The sequence below is a fragment of the Oncorhynchus mykiss genome, chromosome 10 (assembly GCF_013265735.2).
Source record: "Oncorhynchus mykiss isolate Arlee chromosome 10, USDA_OmykA_1.1, whole genome shotgun sequence".
In the NCBI taxonomy this organism is placed as follows: Eukaryota; Metazoa; Chordata; class Actinopteri; order Salmoniformes; family Salmonidae; genus Oncorhynchus; species Oncorhynchus mykiss.
The window spans coordinates 7,480,749-7,502,452 of record NC_048574.1 but is presented as its reverse complement, the minus strand read 5'-3'; the positions used below and the strand labels follow the sequence as shown (position 1 = coordinate 7,502,452).

The 21,704-nt window shown below is 43.3% G+C and overlaps 1 protein-coding gene across 1 annotated transcript in view; it reads left to right on the top strand.

The window, feature by feature from the left end:
- Window positions 1-20,839, top strand: part of LOC110533304 (serine/arginine repetitive matrix protein 3-like) — a 189,165-nt gene extending 168,326 nt beyond the window's left edge. Inside the window, exons 11-14 of the mRNA XM_036989600.1 lie at window positions 6,267-6,577; window positions 12,692-12,961; window positions 13,650-13,784; window positions 16,483-20,839. Of these exons, the coding sequence (XP_036845495.1) occupies window positions 6,267-6,577; window positions 12,692-12,961; window positions 13,650-13,784; window positions 16,483-16,708 (942 nt within the window). The 3' untranslated portion in view covers window positions 16,709-20,839. The remainder of the gene's footprint in view (window positions 1-6,266; window positions 6,578-12,691; window positions 12,962-13,649; window positions 13,785-16,482) is intronic.
- The last annotated feature ends 865 nt before the right edge of the window (window positions 20,840-21,704 follow it).

Below are 21,704 nucleotides of genomic sequence, written 5' to 3'. Positions count from 1 at the left end.
TCCAAGCTGTTTAAAGGCACAGTCAACTTAGTGTATGTAAACTTCTGACCCACTGGAATTGTGATACAATGAATTATAAGTGAAATTATCCTGCACAAAGTAGATGTCCTAACCGACTTGCCAAAACTATAGTTTGTGAACAATTCTTTTTTGGAGTGGTTGAAAAACGAGTTTTGACTCCAACCTAAGTGTATGTATAAACTTCCGACTTCAACTGTATATCTCCCGGAGACACACACCCAGACACACTCAGCCATGACATTGCTCCACACAAGCATCTACACACAGACACACAAAACCGGGTGAAGCCCCTTGCCCTGTTTATACGGCTTATGATAGAAAATGCTTGCATCCTAGCTCAATGTCCTCTGCCTACCGTATCTTGCAACATCGCCCCCTTGCTCAAAGGCCTTGTAATAAAGTTGGTCTACCAAACACATTTCTGTTTGAAATGGAGCTGTGGTTTTAAGAATAACCTCAATAAATATCAATGTATTTATTTGCACTATTTGCAGAGGTCCTGTTTTCTCAGAGGACTGTTGCTTTTGCTGCAGGTGACGCTTCAACTCTGAGTATAAATTCACTGGTACAGATTTGTGTCACCTATCCTATTAATAGATAGCATTAAACAGAGACCTAAAAGAGATTCGGGCAGCAAGCTGTGCATCTCAACAGAGCCACTTAAGATGTCATATGCACAAAAAGTTACAGGGGAAATGCAACCCCCCACGCTTTCAAGAAATGTCTTGGTTTGAACAAACTGTAACCTAACATAGTATCTGGGGGTGGAACCCCTGAACTTAATACTCTGGAACCCCTGAACTTAACACTCTGGAACCCCTGAACTTAATACTCTGGAACCCCTGAACTTAACACTCTGGAACCCCTGAACTTAACACTCTGGAACACCTGAACTTAACGCTCTGGAAACCCTGAACTTAATGCTCTGGAACCCCTGAACTTAACACTCTGGAACCCCTGAACTTAACACTCTGGAACCCCTGAACTTAACGCTCTGGAACCCCTGAACTTAACACTCTGGAACCCCTGAACTTAACACTCTGGAACCCGTGAACTTAACGCTCTGGAACCCCTGAACTTAACGCTCTGGAACCCCTGAACTTAACACTCTGGAACCCCTGAACTTAACACTCTGGAACCCCTGTACTTAACGCTCTGGAACCCCTGAACTTAACACTCTGGAACCCCTGAGCTTACCACTCTGGAACTCCTGAACTTTACGCTCTGGAACCCCTGAACTTAATGCTCTGGAACCCCTGAACTTAACGCTCTGGAACCCCTGAACTTAACACTCTGGAACGCCTGAACTTAACACTCTGGAACCCCTGAACTTAACACTCTGGAACCCCTGAACTTAACACTCTGGAACCCCTGAACTTATTGCAATGGTCATTCACACAGAATGTCTACCCTTCCCTCTGTTGGAATGGGAAGGAGAGTGGATGATCTGAGAGATGTACAGTACCTGCTCTCGGTGTGAGAGGTTCCCTGAACATTGTGGTTGATTCCTTTCTCTTTTGTATTTGATTGAATGTCAGTTGATTTCATTGTCTCATGCCTCACTCTGCCAGGGAAGGTTTTGTCTCATGCCTCACTCTGCCAGGGAAGGGTTTGTCTCATGCCTCACTCTGCCAGGGAAGGGTTTGTCTCATGCCTCACTCTGCCAGGGAAGGGTTTGTCTCATGCTTCACTCTGCCAGGGAAGGTTTTGTCTCATGCCTCACTCTGCCAGGGAAGGGTTTGTCTCATGCCTCACTCTGCTAGGGAAGGTTTTGTCTCATGCCTCACTCTGGCAGGGAAGGGTTTGTCTCATGCCTCACTCTGCTAGGGAAGGTTTTGTCTCATGCCTCACTCTGGCAGGGAAGGGTTTGTCTCATGCCTCACTCTGCCAGGGAAGGGTTTGTCTCATGCCTCACTCTGCCAGGGAAGGGTTTGTCTCATGCCTCACTCTGCCAGGGAAGGGTTTGTCTCATGCCTCACTCTGCCAGGGAAGGGTTTGTCTCATGCCTCACTCTGCCAGGGAAGGGTTTGTGTCTTTTTCTCTTGCATTTTGTGAAATCTAATGATGCACTTATGTTGCCCACTTTTCCCTTTTCTTCATACCTTACCTACTAAAGGAGGGAATGCCACTTTATTGGTAAGTGGATGTTAACCAAGAGGATGTTAACCAAAAGGTTAAACAACAGTAACGATTTAAAAAAAACAGAGAAAATAAAATGGGTCGCTGTTCACATCTCAGCAATTGTCTACTCCAGGGAAAAAAACTCCACAGAAAGAAATCTATTGAGTAGAAGACGATTGGTTTTTCTGATTTGACTTGACTATAATTGTGAATAATTTATTTTGTTCCTTCCATTTCTGTGATGTTCCGTCAAGTTGTCTACTCTTTTTTATTTGTTTTGTTTCATATTAGTTTTTTAACTGTTACTAAAACTGCAAGAAGTCATATTTTTCTATTCTACAAATCTGTAGCTCTCTACTCTCTCTACTATAACTCTCTCTACTGTAACTCTCTCTACTGTAACTCTCTCTACTGTAACTCTCTATACTATAACTCTCTACTCTCTACTGTAACTCTCTCTACTGTAACTATCTCTACTGTAACTCTCTCTACTGTAACTCTCTCTACTGTAACTCTCTCTACTATAACTCTCTACTCTCTACTGTAACTCTCTCTACTGTAACTATCTCTACTATAACTCTCTCTACTGTAACTCTCTCTACTGTAACTTTCTCTACTGTAACTCTCTACTCTCTACTATAACTCTCTCTACTGTAACTCTACTCTCTACTGTAACTCTACTCTCTACTGTAACTCTCTCTACTGTAACTTTCTCTACTGTAACTCTCTACTCTCTACTATAACTCTCTCTACTGTAACTCTACTCTCTACTGTAACTCTACTCTCTACTGTAACTCTCTCTACTGTAACTCTCTCTACTGTAACTTCCTACTCTCTACTGTAACTCTCTCTACTGTAACTCTCTACTGTAACTCCCTCTACTGTAACTCTACTCTCTACTGTAACTCTCTACTGTAACTCTCTTTTCTCTACTGTAACTCTCTACTGTAACTCTCTACTGTAACTCTCTTTTCTCTACTGTAACTCTCTACTGTAACTCTCTTTTCTCTACTGTAACTCTCTACTGTAACTCTCTCTACTGTAACTATCTACTGTAGCTCTCTGCTCTTTACTGTAACTCTCTACTGTATCTTTCTCAACTGTAACTCTCTACTGTAACTCTACTGTAACTCTCTACTCTCTACTGTAGCTCTCTACTGTAACTCTCTACTGTAGCTCTCTACTGTAGTTCTCAACTGTAACTCTCTCTACTGTAACTCTCTCCACTGTAACTCTCTATTGTAGCTCTCTCTACTGTAACGCTCTACTGTAACTCTCTCTACTGTAACTTTCTCTACTGTAACTCTCTCTACTGTAACGCTCTACTGTAACTCTCTACTCTCTACTGTAACTCTCTCTACTGTAACTCTCTACTGTAACTCTCTGTACTGTAACTCTCTCCACTGTAACTCTCTACTCTCTACTATAACTATCTCTACTGTAACTCTCTACTCTCTCTACTGTAGCTCTCTCCACTGTAACTCTCTCTACTGTAACTCTCTCTACTTTAGCTCTCTCTACTGTAACTCTCTCTACTCTCTACAGTAACTCTCTACTCTCTCTACTGTAACTCTCTCTACTGTAACTCTCTACTCTCTACTGTAACTCTCTCTACATTAACTCTCTCTACTGTAACTCTCTCTACTGTAACTCTCTCTACTGTAACTCTACTCTCTACTGTAACTCTCTCTACTGTAACTCTCTACTCTCTACTGTAACTCTCTCTACTGTAACTCTCTACTCTCTACTGTAACTCTCTCTACTCTCTACAGTAACTCTCTACTCTCTCTACTGTAACTCTCTACTCTCTACTGTAATTCTCTCTACATTAACTCTCTCTACTGTAACTCTCTATACTGTGACTCTCTCTACTCTAACTCTCTACTGTAACTCTCTACTCTCTACTGTAACTCTCTCTACTGTAACTCTACTCTCTACTGTAACTCTCTCTACTGTAACTCTCTACTCTCTACTGTAACTCTCTCTACATTAACTCTCTCTACTGTAACTCTCTCTACTGTAACTCTCTCTACTGTAACTCTCTCTACTGTAACTCTCTACTCTCTACTGTAACTCTCTCTACTGTAACTCTCTACTGTAACTCTCTCTACTATATCTCTTTCTACTGTAACTCTCTACTCTCTCTACTGTAACTCTCTCTACTGTAACTCTCTCTACTGTAACTCTCTACTGTAACTCTCTCTACTGTAGCTCTCTCTACTGTAACTCTCTCCACTGTAACTCTACTCGCTCTACTGTAACTCTCTACTCTCTACTGTAACTCTCTCTACTGTAACCCTCTACTCTCTCTACTGTAACTCTTCTCTCTCTACTGTAACTCTACTCTCTCTACTGTAACTATCTACTCTCTCTACTGTAACTCTACTCTCTCTACTGTAACTCTACTCTCTCTACTGTAACTATCTACTCTCTCTGCTGTAACTCTACTCTCTCTACTGTAACTCTACTCTCTCTACTGTAACTCTCTACTGTAACTCTCTACTGTAACTCTCTACTGTAACTTTCTACTCTCTCTACTGTAACTCTCTCTACTGTAACTCTACTCTCTCTACTGTAACTCTCTACTCTCTACTGTAACTCTCTCTATTGTAACTCTATACTGTAACTCTCTCTACTGTAAATCTCTACTCTCTCTACTGTAACTCTACTCTCTCTACTGTAACTCCCTACTCTCTACCTGTAACTCTCTCTACTGTAACTCTCTACTGTAACTCTCTCTACTGTAACTCTATACTCTCTCTACTGTAACTCTCTCTACTGTAACTCTCTCTACTGTAACTCTCTACTGTAACTCTCTCTACTGTAACTCTCTCTACTGTAACTCTACTCGCTCTACTGTAACTCTACTCTCTACTGTAACTCTCTCTACTGTAACCCTCTACTCTCTCTACTGTAACTCTCTACTCTCTCTACTATAACTCTCTACTGTAACTCTCTACTGTAACTCTCTACTGTAACTCTATACTCTCTCTACTTTAACTCTCTCTACTGTAACTCTCTCTACTGTAACTCTACTCTCTCTACTGTAACTCTCTCTACTGTAACTCTCTCTACTGTAACTCGACTCTCTGTACTGTAACTCTACTCTCTCTATTGTAACTCTCTACTGTAACTCTCTCTATTCTCTCTACTGTTACTCTCTCTACTATCTCTACTGTAACTCTCTCTACTCTATCTACTGTAACTCTCTCTACTCTATCTACTGTAATTCTTTACTCTCTCTACTGTAACTCTCTCTACTCTCTCTACTGTAACTCTCTCTACTCTATCTACTGTAACTCTCTACTCTCTCTACTGTTACTCTCTCTACTATCTCTACTGTAACTCTCTCTATCTACTGTATCTCTCTCTACTCTCTCTACTGTAACTCTCTCTACTCTATCTACTGTAATTCTCTACTCTCTCTACTGTTACTCTCTCTACTCTCTCTATTGTAACTCTCTACTCTCTCTACTTTAGCTCTCTTTACTCTCTACTGTAACTCTCTCTACTCTATCTACTGTAATTCTCTACTCTCTCTACTGTTACTCTCTCTACTCTCTCTATTGTAACTCTCTACTCTCTCTACTTTAGCTCTCTTTACTCTCTACTGTAACTCTCTCTACTCTATCTACTGTAATTCTCTACTCTCTCTACTGTTACTCTCTCTACTCTCTCTATTGTAACTCTCTACTCTCTCTACTTTAGCTCTCGTTACTCTCTACTGTAACTCTCTCTACTGTAACTCTCTACTCTCCTCTCTCTCTTCTTCTCTGTTCTCCTCTCTGCTCTTTAACTTTATTTGTTCATTTGATATTGTTTACCATTCTTCCTCTCCTTCTTCTAGTTTTTTTTGTTCGTTTCTTATTGGGATTATGATTTCTTTGTCTCATTATGGTTTTGCATGCCAAAGTATTGCATGCGTTGTACCATAGAGGGCTGTCTATAAGCCATATCAAGAAAAAAACCTAGATCTTTTCTTTTAGATGTTGACCCTCTTTTGGCAAGTACACCGTAGCACTAAAACCCTCCACTGTGACAAACTCTAAGGCCATTTCTTCCCCTTTCTTCTGTTTTGTCTTTGGTTCTTTTTTTTCCGTTTGTTGGTTATCATCTCTCTACAGAAGCTGAGAATGCTGACTGCTGTTTCTCCGGGAGCCCAGTCGACCACGATACTGCCACAACTGAGAGGAGGAGAGAACAAGGCCCACACTGCCCTCTACAGGGCCCCAGGAAGTACTGCTGCCCAGGCTGGAGAGGCCTTACATGGGGAGGACAGGCAGACGACGGACCTGGGGTCGTCAGGGAGATGGGGAGGTCACAGAGGTCACAGAGTCCAGGGGAAGCGCTCCCATTCACCGACTCACAGCAGTGACTCCGCCCACTCTCAACATAACCTGCATCCTCACAGAGAAAAGAGCTCTCACCAGAAGAAGTAAGCAGAGAGATTGGACCGGTCATAGTGACATAACCTTTACCATTGACAGGGCCGGATTAATGCAGGGAATTACTGGAGTTTAAACCCCTGAGCACCGGCCCATGGAAGCCCAAGAAGCAGTAAAAAAAAGTTACTTAAAAAATATATATATATTACATGACCGGTAGTGCACTGATTGGGTAACCGATTCATAAAAAATCCCCACCAAAAAAATTGAATGATAAATAAATGTGACTGGTCAATTGTTTGAGTCAGGGGCTGCTCCCAAGCCCAAGAGGCAAAAAAAAATCTAAAATAATTCCATTATTATGATAGTTTTTTTTTTATCCAACCACAATGTTCTAAATACACAAGAGAGCATATTTAAAAAAAAAAACAGAGTTTCAAATAAATGACTGTGGATAACATTGTATCACAAGCGCCTACAGGTAACTGCCAAAATAAATGAAACACCAACATAAATGTCTTAAAAGGATGTTTGGCAACCACAAGCTGCCAGAACAGCTTTCATACACCTTGGCAACCACAAGCTGCCAGAACAGCTTTCATACACCTTGGCAACCACAAGCTGCCAGAACAGCTTTCATACACCTTGGCAACCACAAGCTGCCAGAACAGCTTTCACACACCTTGGCAACCACAAGCTGCCAGAACAGCTTTCATACACCTTGGCAACCACAAGCTGCCAGAACAGCTTTCATACACCTTGGCAACCACAAGCTGCCAGAACAGCTTTCACACACCTTGGCAACCACAAGCTGCCAGAACAGCTTTCACACACCTTGGCAACCACAAGCTGCCAGAACAGCTTTCATACACCTTGGCAACCACAAGCTGCCAGAACAGCTTTCATACACCTTGGCAACCACAAGCTGCCAGAACAGCTTTCATACACCTTGGCAACCACAAGCTGCCAGAACAGCTTTCACACACCTTGGCAACCACAAGCTGCCAGAACAGCTTTCATACACCTTGGCAACCACAAGCTGCCAGAACAGCTTTCACACACCTTGGCAACCACAAGCTGCCAGAACAGCTTTCATACACCTTGGCAACCACAAGCTGCCAGAACAGCTTTCATACACCTTGGCAACCACAAGCTGCCAGAACAGCTTTCATACACCTTGGCAACCACAAGCTGCCAGAACAGCTTTCATACACCTTGGCAACCACAAGCTGCCAGAACAGCTTTCATACACCTTGGCAACCACAAGCTGCCAGAACAGCTTTCACACACCTTGGCAACCACAAGCTGCCAGAACAGCTTTCATACACCTTGGCAACCACAAGCTGCCAGAACAGCTTTCATACACCTTGGCAACCACAAGCTGCCAGAACAGCTTTCATACACCTTGGCAACCACAAGCTGCCAGAACAGCTTTCATACACCTTGGCAACCACAAGCTGCCAGAACAGCTTTCATACACCTTGGCAACCACAAGCTGCCAGAACAGCTTTCATACACCTTGGCAACCACAAGCTGCCAGAACAGCTTTCATACACCTTGGCAACCACAAGCTGCCAGAACAGCTTTCATACACCTTGGCAACGACAAGCTGCCAGAACAGCTTTCACACACCTTGGCAACCACAAGCTGCCAGAACAGCTTTCATACACCTTGGCAACCACAAGCTGCCAGAACAGCTTTCATACACCTTTGCAACCACAAGCTGCCAGAACAGCTTTCATACACCTTGGCAACCACAAGCTGCCAGAACAGCTTTCACACACCTTGGCAACCACAAGCTGCCAGAACAGCTTTCATACACCTTGGCAACCACAAGCTGCCAGAACAGCTTTCACACACCTTGGCAACCACAAGCTGCCAGAACAGCTTTCATACACCTTGGCAACCACAAGCTGCCAGAACAGCTTTCATACACCTTGGCAACCACAAGCTGCCAGAACAGCTTTCATACACCTTGGCAACCACAAGCTGCCAGAACAGCTTTCATACACCTTGGCAACCACAAGCTGCCAGAACAGCTTTCACACACCTTGGCAACCACAAGCTGCCAGAACAGCTTTCATACACCTTGGCAACCACAAGCTGCCAGAACAGCTTTCACACACCTTGGCAACCACAAGCTGCCAGAACAGCTTTCATACACCTTGGCAACCACAAGCTGCCAGAACAGCTTTCATACACCTTGGCAACCACAAGCTGCCAGAACAGCTTTCATACACCTTGGCAACCACAAGCTGCCAGAACAGTTTTCAGACACCTTGGCAACCACAAGCTGCCAGATCAGCTTTCATACACCTTGGCAACCACAAGCTGCCAGAACAGCTTTCACACACCTTGGCAACCACAAGCTGGCAGAACAGCTTTCATACACCTTGGCAACCACAAGCTGCCAGAACAGCTTTCATACACCTTGGCAACCACAAGCTGCCAGAACAGCTTTCATACACCTTGGCAACCACAAGCTGCCAGAACAGCTTTCATACACCTTGGCAACCACAAGCTGCCAGAACAGCTTTCACACACCTTGGCAACCACAAGCTGCCAGAACAGCTTTCATACACCTTGGCAACCACAAGCTGCCAGAACAGCTTTCACACACCTTGGCAACCACAAGCTGCCAGAACAGCTTTCATACACCTTGGCAACCACAAGCTGCCAGAACAGCTTTCACACACCTTGGCAACCACAAGCTGCCAGAACAGCTTTCATACACCTTGGCAACCACAAGCTGCCAGAACAGCTTTCATACACCTTGGCAACCACAAGCTGCCAGAACAGCTTTCATACACCTTGGCAACCACAAGCTGCCAGAACAGCTTTCATACACCTTGGCAACCACAAGCTGCCAGAACAGCTTTCACACACCTTGGCAACCACAAGCTGCCAGAACAGCTTTCATACACCTTGGCAACCACAAGCTGCCAGAACAGCTTTCACACACCTTGGCAACCACAAGCTGCCAGAACAGCTTTCATACACCTTGGCAACCACAAGCTGCCAGAACAGCTTTCATACACCTTGGCAACCACAAGCTGCCAGAACAGCTTTCATACACCTTGGCAACCACAAGCTGCCAGAACAGTTTTCAGACACCTTGGCAACCACAAGCTGCCAGATCAGCTTTCATACACCTTGGCAACCACAAGCTGCCAGAACAGCTTTCACACACCTTGGCAACCACAAGCTGGCAGAACAGCTTTCATACACCTTGGCAACCACAAGCTGCCAGAACAGCTTTCATACACCTTGGCAACCACAAGCTGCCAGAACAGCTTTCATACACCTTGGCAACCACAAGCTGCCAGAACAGCTTTCATACACCTTGGCAACCACAAGCTGCCAGAACAGCTTTCACACACCTTGGCAACCACAAGCTGCCAGAACAGCTTTCATACACCTTGGCAACCACAAGCTGCCAGAACAGCTTTCACACACCTTGGCAACCACAAGCTGCCAGAACAGCTTTCATACACCTTGGCAACCACAAGCTGCCAGAACAGCTTTCACACACCTTGGCAACCACAAGCTGCCAGAACAGCTTTCATACACCTTGGCAACCACAAGCTGCCAGAACAGCTTTCATACACCTTGGCAACCACAAGCTGCCAGAACAGCTTTCATACACCTTGGCAACCACAAGCTGCCAGAACAGCTTTCATACACCTTGGCAACCACAAGCTGCCAGAACAGCTTTCACACACCTTGGCAACCACAAGCTGCCAGAACAGCTTTCATACACCTTGGCAACCACAAGCTGCCAGAACAGCTTTCATACACCTTGGCATAAATTCCTCAAATGGACCTAAACCATGCAAGGAAAATGCACTCCACAGACCATAACAAACATAGATGTGGGAAGTTGGGGTGCTGAGAGTGCTGCAGCAAGAATAACACAAATATAATAACAAATTAAATAATATATTATATATATATTTTTTTTTGTGCAAATTTATTACAACTAAAAAACAGAAATACCTTCTTTACATAAGTATTCAGACCTTTTGCTTTGAGACCTGAAATTAAGCTCATCTTGTTTCCATTGATCATCCTTGAGATGTTTCTACAACTTGATTAGAGTCCACCTGTGGTAAATTCAATTGATTGGACATGATTTGGAAAGGCAACACACCTGTCTATATAAGGTCCCACAGTTGACAGTGCATGTCAGAGCAAAAACCAAGCCATGAGGTCGAATGAATTGTCCGTAGAGATCCGAGACAGGATTGTGTTGAGGCATAGATCTGGGGAAGTGTACCAAAACATTTCTGCAGCATTGAATGTTCCCAAGAACACACTGGCCTCCACCAATCTTAAATGGAAGGAGTTTGGAACCACCAAGACTCTTCCTAGAGCTGGCTGCCCGGCCAACGTGAGCCATCAGGGGAGAAGGGCCTTGGTCAGGAAGGTGACCAAGAACCCGATGGTCACTCTGAAAGAGCTCCAGAGTTCCTCTGTGGATATGGGAGGACTTTTCTTAGAGGCATCACTACAGACACCCTGGTTTGAATCCAGGCTGTATCACAACCGGCCATGATTGGGAGTCCCATAGGGACAATTGGACAATTGGCCCAGCGTCATCCAGGTTTGGCCGGTGTAGGCCGTCATTGTAAATAAGAATTTGTTCTTAATTGACTTAAATAAAGGTGAAATAATAATAAATAAATAAAAAGTCAATGGTAGAGTGGCCAGACGGAAGCCTCTCCTCAGTAAAAGGCACTTCACAGCCCTCCTGTGGTTTGCCAAAAGGCACCTAAAGGATTCTCAGACCATGAGAAACAAGATTCTCTCGTCTGATGAAACCAAGACTGAACTCTTTGGCCTGAATGCCAAGCGTCTGGAGGAAACCTGACACCATCCCTACGGTGAAGCATGGTGGTGGCAGCATCATGCTGTGGGGATGTTTTTCAGCAACAGAGACTGGGAGACTTGTCAGGCTTGAGGGAAAGATGAATAGAGCAAAGTACAGAGAGATCCTTGATGAAAACCTGCTCCAGAGCGCTCAGGATCTCAGACTGGAGCGAAGGCTCACCTTCCAACAGGACAACGTCCGTAAGCAGACAGCCAAGACAACACAGGAGTGGCTTCTGGACAAGTATCTGAATGTCCTTGAGAGGATCTGCAAAGAAGAATGGGAGAAACTCCCCAAATACTGTATATATATATATATATATATATATATATATATATATACATCAAATCAAATTTATTTATATAGCCCTTCGTACATCAGCTGATATCTCAAAGTGCTGTACAGAAACCCAGCCTAAAACCCCAAACAGCAAGCAATGCAGGTGTAGAAGCATGGTGGCTTGGATAAACTCCCTAGAAAGGCCAAAACCTATGAAGAAACCTAGAGAGGAACCAGGCTATGTGGGGTGGCCAGTCCTCTTCTGGCTGTGCCGGGTGGAGATTACAACAGAACATGGCCAAGATGTTCAAATGTTCATAAAATTACCAGCATGGTCCAATAATAATAAGGCAGAACAGTTGAAACTGGAGCAGCAGCACGGCCAGGTGGACTGGGGACAGCAAGGAGTCATCATGTCAGGTAGTCCCGAGGCAAGGTCCTAGGGCTCAGGTCCTCCGAGAGAGAGAAAGAAAGAGAGAATTAGAGAGAGCATACTTAAATTCACACAGGACACCGGATAGGACAGGAGAAGTACTCCAGATGTAACAAACTGACCCTAGCCCCCCGACACATAAACTACTGCAGCATAAATACTGGAGGCTGAGACAGGAGGGGTCAGGAGACACTGTGGCCCCATCCGATGACACCCCCGGACAGGGCCAAACAGGAAGGACATAACCCCACCCACTTTGCCAAAGCACAGCCCCCACATCACTAGAGGGATATCTTCAACCACCAACTTACCATCCTGAGACAAGGCCGAGTATAGCCCACAAAGATCTCCGCCACGGCACAGCCCAGGGGGGGGGGGGGGGCGTCAACCCAGACAGGAAGATCACATCAGTGACTCATGGGTCCCTTGTATTGTTCAATAAGAATTTGTTCTTAATGACTTTCCTAGTAAAATAAAGGTTAAATAAAAAATTAAAACAAGTAAAACCTACTAAAGTTATCCACCATGACCGCCATCTTTTATCTGTTACCACTAATCAAATGATACTCGTTACCCATCCAGGACTAAAAGATCCCACTCTTCCAAGCGTCACCGCCGTGGGGGTCGGGGACAGGCCCATCACCAGAGGCTGTCTGCATCCCCAGGGCGGCACCACCATGCGTCTGGGTCAGGCACCAAGAAGAGTGAGTCTCGGGGGCGGGGCGGTGTCGGTGTCCGGCAGCGCAGCAGCTCCTGGAGCTCAGGACGGTCCTCATCATGCTCTGTCTCCAGAGAGAGAGGCCCCAGCAAGGTCAAGTCCCTCCACGTCCATGCCAGACAGAACAATTCCAGGTGACTTACTAGTCTGTGGCTGAGAGTTAACCTACCACCAAGAGGAAGGGTTACTTACTAATCTGTGGATGAGAGTTAACCTACCACCAAGAGGAAGGGTTACTTACTAGTCTGTGGATGAGAGTTAACCTACCACCAAGAGGAAGGGTTACTTACTAGTCTGTGGATGAGAGTTAACCTACCACCAAGAGGAAGGGTTACTTACTAGTCTGTGGATGAGAGTTAACCTACCACCAAGAGGAAGGGTTTCTTACTAGTCTGTGGATGAGAGTTAACCTACCACCAAGAGGAAAGGTGACTTACTAGTCTGTGGATGATAGTTAACCTACCACCAAGAGGAAGGGTTACTTACTAGTCTGTGGATGAGAGTTAACCTACCACCAAGAGGAAGGGTTACTTACTAGTCTGTGGATGAGAGTTAACCTACCACCAAGAGGAAGGGTTACTTACTAGTCTGTGGATGAGAGTTAACCTACCACCAAGAGGAAGGGTTACTTACTAGTCTGTGGATGATAGTTAACCTACCTTAAAGGCCAGATTAACCTCTTGGTTTTAGGTCTACTAGAAACTTGTTTAGTTTAGTTTAGCTCCCCAGTGATTTTATTTTGACACAAACATGACTTTTTTCATACATTTGTTGTTTGTTTTGCCTGTCCAGTACACATGACAATATCTGTGTATTTTTCAGTTTTTCCGCTAAGGACAGAGATAGTCCTCACCACTCTGACGCTGACCGTGCTCACCGTCGTTCCAGGAGCTACTCTCCCATCAGGAAGAGGAGACGAGACTCTCCCAGCTTCATGGAGGCTCGCAGGATCACCAGGTAACAGAAGATCTACAGTATCTACAGTATGCTCCCTCAGTGAAAGCAGAATAAAATTGTAACACTGACGTCTATGGGAGAGATTGTCAAGGTTTCTCCCTCTCAGCTTTTCTTTGGTTTTTTCTCAACAATTTGATTGTGAATACTCAGCATAATTACTGTAAATGTGGGGTTATTTTATGTACATAGTGTGTGTTTTATCCTTAATCAAGTGGAACTGAAAATGTTTTATTATTTGACACAGCCGAGCGATGGCACACATCAGCAATAATATGATTCAATTGTATTTCCCAGAATGTGTGTGGAGTGCTTTTCGATAAAATGCTGGTTCTGTCACTCCTCTGTCAATCCTGTACAAAGGAAGAGTCCCCCGGAAGCCAAGACAACAGAATGCTGCTGAGCTGCAGGCTAGGTTACTGTGGTAACAGTTGCCGTGCAGCAGGACTCTCCTAGTTCTCCTGTCTGAAGTCTGGTGAAGCAGCTAACCAACAGAACAAACTTCCCAAGAGTAACACTGCTGCCTCTCCTTTCCCTCGAGTCTCTCTCCTTCTTTCTATCCTCTTTTCATTTTGTAAAGCCGCTTGAATAAACTCACACAAGCACTAGAGAAACAGTCAGATATCCACTAATGTTATAACACAGGTGTTTTTGATGAAGGTGCTATCAAGGCCTTCATCTTGGTCAGTAATGTCTTCCTTGAACTTGGCCGTTGTCCCAAATTGTGGATCTACAGAAATTATTTTGAGATGTTTCCAGTGAATTCTCATTCAGTAGCAGAAGCACCTTGATAGAGCTGACGTCGTTCCTAGATCGTTAAATCACCTGATTTGTGGTTGATGGCTAAACCTTCAGATAATCTTCCTGTCCTTTTTGTGTGGCTAACAGCTCTTAACTTACCAGCAGCAACCTCTCATACCTCTCAACTTCTGCAAGTGTCACTTAGGTTGCACCTTGAGGATGTCCACTAACAAGGCAATCTCAGCGCTTTTAACCCATTGAAGTGTGTGTGTGTGTGTGTGTGTGTGTGTGTGTGTGTGTGTGTGTGTGTGTGTGTGTGTGTGTGTGTGTGTGTGTGTGTGTGTGTGTGTGTGTGTGTGTGTGTGCGGATGCCTACTAACTAACATATGCATCTGCTCTCTTTCAGCACCTCTCAATCTGACTGTACCACCTAATAACCATAGTAACAACCACAGTAATAAATACAATAACAACCACAGTAACAACTACAGTAATAAATACAATAATAACTACAGTAACAACTACAGTAATAAACACAATAATAACTACAGTAACAACTACAGTAATAAATACAATAATAACTACAGTAACAACTACAGTAATAAATACAATAATAACTACAGTAACAACTACAGTAATAAATACAATAATAACTACAGTAACAACTACAGTAATAAACACAATAATAACTACAGTAACAACCACAGTAATAAACACAATAATAACTACAGTAACAACTACAGTAATAAACACAATAATAACTACAGTAACAACCACAGTAATAAACACAATAATAACTGCAGAAACAACCACAGTAATAAACACAGTAATAACTACAGTAACAACCACAGTAATAAACACAATAATAACTACAGTAACAACTACAGTAATAAATACAATAATAACTACAGTAACAACTACAGTAATAAACACAATAATAACCACAGTAACAACCACAGTAATAAACACACTAATAACTACAGTAACAACCACAGTAATAAACACAGTAATAACTACAGTAACAACCACAGTAATAAACACAATAATAACTACAGTAACAACTACAGTAATAAATACAATAATAACTACAGTAACAACTACAGTAATAAACACAATAATAACCACAGTAACAACCACAGTAATAAATACAATAATAACTACAGTAACAACTACAGTAATAAATACAATAATAACTACAGTAACAACTACAGTAATAAACACAATAATAACTACAGTAACAACCACAGTAATAAACACAATAATAACTACAGTAACAACTACAGTAATAAACACAATAATAACTACAGAAACAACTACAGTAATAAACACACTAATAACTACAGAAACAACTACAGTAATGAATACACTAATAACTACAGAAACAACTACAGTAATAAACACACTAATAACTATAGTAACAACCACAGTAATAAACACAATAATAACTACAGTAACAACCACAGTAATAAACACACTAATAACTACAGTAACAACCACAGTAATAACTATAGAAATAAATACAATAATAACTACAGTAACAACTACAGTAATAAACACACTAATAACTACAGTAACAACCACAGTAATAACTATAGAAATAAATACAATAATAACTACAGCCTATTTCTCTGGTCTGCTTTTCATGACAGCTGACCAAGTGCCTTATTTTTTATTTTTGTTAAACTTTTATGAAGATTCAAACGTGTTATAGATTTGACGTGGTACCGTACATGGATTATTTATACATATTTTTTTAAATACATTTGATATTTAAATTCTGAGAGTATTTAAAAAATGGATTATGTTGCAAAACGTACAGCATTCCTACTGGACCATACTGTAACAGAGACAAGAAAACACGCTCTCTGGTCAGCTGTCAATGTGCTGGTCCTCCTCACACTAACTAACTCCTACAAGAGCTTTATGCACTGTCTAATCTCCTACCCTCTCCTCTCCTCAGCGCTCGGAAGCGGCCTATCCCGTACTACCGCCCCAGCCCTTCCTCCTCCAGTTCCATGTCAAGCCCCTCCCATTCAGGGAGGAGTCGCAGCCGCAGCTACAGCTGCAGTCACAGCCGCACCAGGAGCCACAGCCGCTCACGCAGCCCCAGGAGCCACAGCCGCTCACGCAGCCCCAGGAGCCACAGCAACTACAGTCGCAGCAGCTATGAAAGCCCCGGCTTCTGATGAGAGAGAGACAGAGAGAGGGAGAGTTGGGGGGGGGGGGGGGGGGAGATAGATGGGGGAGAACAGCAGGAGAGATTGAGGGAGAGAGAGGGGGAGGGAGATAAATCATGTTATGCGTCCCTGATTGGTCCAAACACAGGGTCAGACCTTCTCTGTTTTTTATACCATCCTCAGTCTCCATCTCTGTATACCAGCATTAACCAGAGCCTGGATCTGAAATATCGATTTGTCTTCACACAGGCACTTATTTAAAATAACATTTTTCAGATCATGCTTTTAGAAAATAATTGATAAAGAACAATTCTGTAAGCACTTTCTCCATATGTTTCTGCATAGCAAAAGTAAACCCCCCCAAAAAAATGTTTGTCAAAGAAGATGAAAAGAAGAGATACAAGTGAAAGAAAGAAATCAAATCAAATCAAACAGCACTGGGCAATTCTTCCTCCAATGTCATTACGTAATTTCCCCAAAGACACTTATGCTTAGGAACCAGAGAGATCAAAACAGATGCGATAAAGAACAAAAGAAAAGATGGCTGACGATTTAGCATGCAGAAGGGAACTGATATATCAGGATGTATAGATGATTCTAAACTGTAAGTTCTGGCTTGTAAACTATGCACTGTATATTCTATGTGATTTTTTTTGGAAGAGGCTTGTTATTTGATGGTGACTTCGCATGATGATGAAACAGAAAGGAGGAAGACTGCTGCTTGTACCAGAGAGCTGCCTGCCACTACAGGACTACAGGTCCCAGGGTGCATCAGTCCCTGCCCCTGCCATTACAGGACTACAGGTCCCAGGATGCATCTGTCCCTGCCCCTGCCACTACAGGACTACAGGTCCCAGGGTGCATCTGTCCCTGCCCCTGCCACTACATGACTACAGGTCCCAGGGTGCATCAGTCCCTGCCCCTGCCACTACAGGACTACAGGTCCCAGGGTGCATTTGTCCCTGCCCCTGCCTTTACAGGACTACAGGTCCCAGGGTGCATCTGCCTCTGCTCCTTCCACTACAGGACTACAGGTCCCAGGGTGCATCTGTCCCTGCCCCTGCCACTACAGGACTACAGGTCCCAGAGTGCATCTGTCCCTGCCCCTGCCATTACAGTACTACAGGTCCCAGGGTGCATCTGCCCCTGCCACTACAGGACTACAGGTCCCAGAGTGCATCTGTCCCTGCCCCTGCCATTACAGGACTACAGGTCCCAGGGTGCATCTGTCCCTGCCCCTGCCATTACAGGACTACAGGTCCCAGGGTGGATCTGCCCCTGCCACTACAGTACTACAGGTCCCAGGGTGCATCTGTCCCTGCCCCTCCCAATACAGTACTACAGGTCCCAGGGTGCATCTGTCCCTGCCACTACAGTACTACAGGTCCCAGTGTGCATCTGTCCCTGCCCCTCCCAATACAGTACTACAGGTCCCAGGGTGCATCTGTCCCTGCCCCCTATTCTGACTTGGGGCACATTCAGATAGAAGTATGCTATGTAGAACAAACATGGATCTCTGAGATGTAGAATAAGGAATCACGTCGGCCCTATTTGTGGTATTTCTATCTGATACGATCGAGAACATTTTGGTACCGAACATGGCCCTGACATTCCTGACCTGGAATCACACACAGAGGAAGAAAAAAAAACAAGGGACAGATGTTTGATGTTATCATGTACTTTTTCCTCACTTCCTTATTCCACTATTTATTATGTCCAGACCTCTTGCTCAATGACCAGTGACGTGAGGTCGCTCTGTAAAGATGCTCTTTCTAAAGATATTTTCTGCAAAAGCATCCATGCGATCATGTGGGTCTATCTTTTATCCACAGCTATTTGTTCAGTTATTTATTCCAATTATTTATCTATTTCTTATGTTATTTATTTATTCATTTGATTATTTATTTGTTTTTTTTTGTCTCATCGAATGTTTTTTTTTAAAACAATTTGAAGAACCGTGTTGTTGAGATCTTAATATTTAATGGGAGATAGAATTGCTGCATATGTTCTCATCTATGAACATACAGAACGTCAATTGATGTTTTAACCCAAATCCTTTTTTTTTTTTGTCATGAAACCTTCTGCTTCCTTTAATAGCTTGTTGCTATGGGGACCGGGTTTTCAATCCCTTACCTGATTGATGTATAATGCTCTTACACAGGGTTACTTAGAGGGACTGTTACCTGACTGTCTGTCTCCTGGTGCAGGGGGTGCCTAGTTACAGTCTTAGAGGGACTGTTACCTGTCTGTCTGTCTCCTGGTGCAGGGGGTGCCTAGTTACAGTCTTAGAGGGACTGTTACCTGTCTGTCTGTCTCCTGGTGCAGGGGATGCCTAGTTACAGTCTTAGAGGGACTGTTACCTGTCTGTCTGTCTCCTGGTGCAGGGGATGCCTAGTTACAGTCTTAGAGGGGCTGCTACCTGTCTGTCTGTCTCCTGGTACAGGGGATGCCTAGTTACAGTCTTAGAGTGGCTGTTACCTGTCTGTCTGTCTCCTGGTGCAGGGGATGCCTAGTTACAGTCTTAGAGGGACTGTTACCTGTCTGTCTGTCTCCTGGTGCAGGGGACGCCTAGTTACAGTCTTAGGGGGACTGTTACCTGTCTGTCTGTCTCCTGGTGCAGGGCTCCAAAGCTCCACTTCTACCAACTCCTACTGTCAAACTCATAAACCAGTCCTGGATTGGCTCTCTGCAGACAAAGGTGTGTTGATTGGGCGAGTTTGTGGTCGGTGTTACCAATCACATTGCCCCTGCTGTATAAGGCTGATCTATCCCCTACACCCTGCTTTTAACCAGAGGTGTCCTGGTAACTGGCTCTGACCTGACATGAGGTCAAAGACAGAGGGTCTGCTTGTTTTACAAGCCAGTGGGTCACCTAAACTATGTATGCGGCAAATGCCCCAGCTAGCAAAACGCTGGCACCCAGACACAGGTAGTCCCACTAGATGCCCAACATGTTCCCTGTCTCTGTGCTGATAGGTCCCCAGCTAGCACATAACGTTCTGAAAACCATATGTTTCTTAGAGCTTGGTTAGAGAGTGAACGTCCTATGTTTATTTAGCATACAACTGTCCCATAACATTTACTTCAGTTTTATAACATTCTTCTGTGGGAATTTCAGTACTTCAGCAAAAAATGTTGTCTACAGGTTTCTTCACGGTTCTATTGAAAGTTATGTTCTCAGAACGTTCAGAGATAACGTTCTTCTGTGGGAATTTCAGTACTTCAGCAAAAAATGTTGTCTACAGGTTTCTTCGCGGTTCTATTGAAAGTTATGTTCTCAGAACGTTCAGAGATAACGTTCTTCTGAGGGAATTTCAGTACTTCAGCGTAACGTTTTCTACCGGTTTCTTCATGGTTCTGTTTAAAGTCACGTTCACAGAACGTTCAGAGAACGTTAAGAAATAACTAGGGTCTGTTTGTAAAGACTAAAATGAACAGCTTTGCTTGAGGGTTTCTTTTTAACATGGCATGCTAGCTCCATCTTGGTGGAGCTGTGGACTATTTCCATGGATAGAGAACAGAAGATCATAGGTTTGAATCTCAAATGCCACAATAAAAAAGGAATGTGTTTGCATGATTAATGCCCAGAAAAATAAATGTCCATCTGTGCTGGGAGTTCATAACAGTTAACCCAAACTAAACTAGCAGTGTTATTAAAAGTCTTATTGAAAATATGTTCTCAGAACGTTATTTAATTACCTTAAAAATATCCTTGAATTTCCGTTCTCAGAATGTTAATAAAAAAAACTCCCAGGCTGGCTTTCAGGGGAACCTTGCAACCTAAATATTAACGTGCCCAGAACAGGCTAAGTTTTCACTTCTATTCTCAGAAAGTAATACAAAACGTTTTTTTTGTTTTTAACCGTCAGGAATCTTAACTACTTAAAACGTACGTTCCCACAGCTTCCAAGGAACCAAATGTGCTAGCTGGGACAGCTGCTGGTGATGATGCAACCAGAGACCCTGTCTTCCTTCCCATTTGTCAAGCCTCCCGTCACTCATGCAGTGTTACTTTCATAATCTAAACATGTTTCGTTATTAAGAGTACAATGCTAAACCTTTGAATTGTATAAAAGTCACTTAGTTGTAGTTTACCAGTTATTATATACAGGACAATAAATATAAACCAATGGAAAATGAGCTACTTGTGTTGTCGTCTTTAGATCGCTACTCTTTTTTGACATGAAAAAAACAAAAACACATTGGAACTCTACATACTATTCACACCCGAGTCATAAAGTAATACGTCCATGTGCTATGTGTATGTGCCACCTGCAGAGGGTGCTAGTGTTAACTATTTTCTTTATTTCTTAATGATACGTCTGGAAGCATCTAGACTGGATGGACTGGGATATTCTGTAACCTGGTGTACTTTTCCAGCTCCTCAAAGAACTGCCTGTTTTATTTTTCCTCCCAAGTCCATGAACTCAACCTACAGTATGTTACGGTAACCGGTGAATATATGATGAATGCAGCATAGTACATAGTATATAGACTTACTTTTTTTTCTTCTCTATTGTGTTATTGACTACGCTTGTTTATTCCATGTGTAACTCTGTGTTGTTGTATGTGTCGAACTGCTATGCTTTATCTTGGCCAGGTCTCAGTTGTAAATGAGAACTTGTTCTCAACTAGCTTACCTGGTTAAATAAAGGTGAAATATATATATATATTTTTTTAAATAGCTTCCAAAAAAATATCAGACACTCCTTTTTAATTTTAATTTTATTTTACCTTTATTTAACCAGGTAAACAAGTTGAGAACAAGTTCTCCATTTACAACTGCAACCTGGCCAAGATTAAGCAAAGCAGGGCAACAGAAACAACAACACAGAGTTACACATGGAATAAACAAGCGTACAGTCAATAACACAATAGAGAAAAAAAGAAAGTCTATATACAGTGTGTGTAAATGGAATTAGGAGGTGAGGCAATACATAGGCCATAGTAGCAAAGTAATTACAATTTAGCAGATTAACACTGGAGTGATAGATGAGCAGATGAT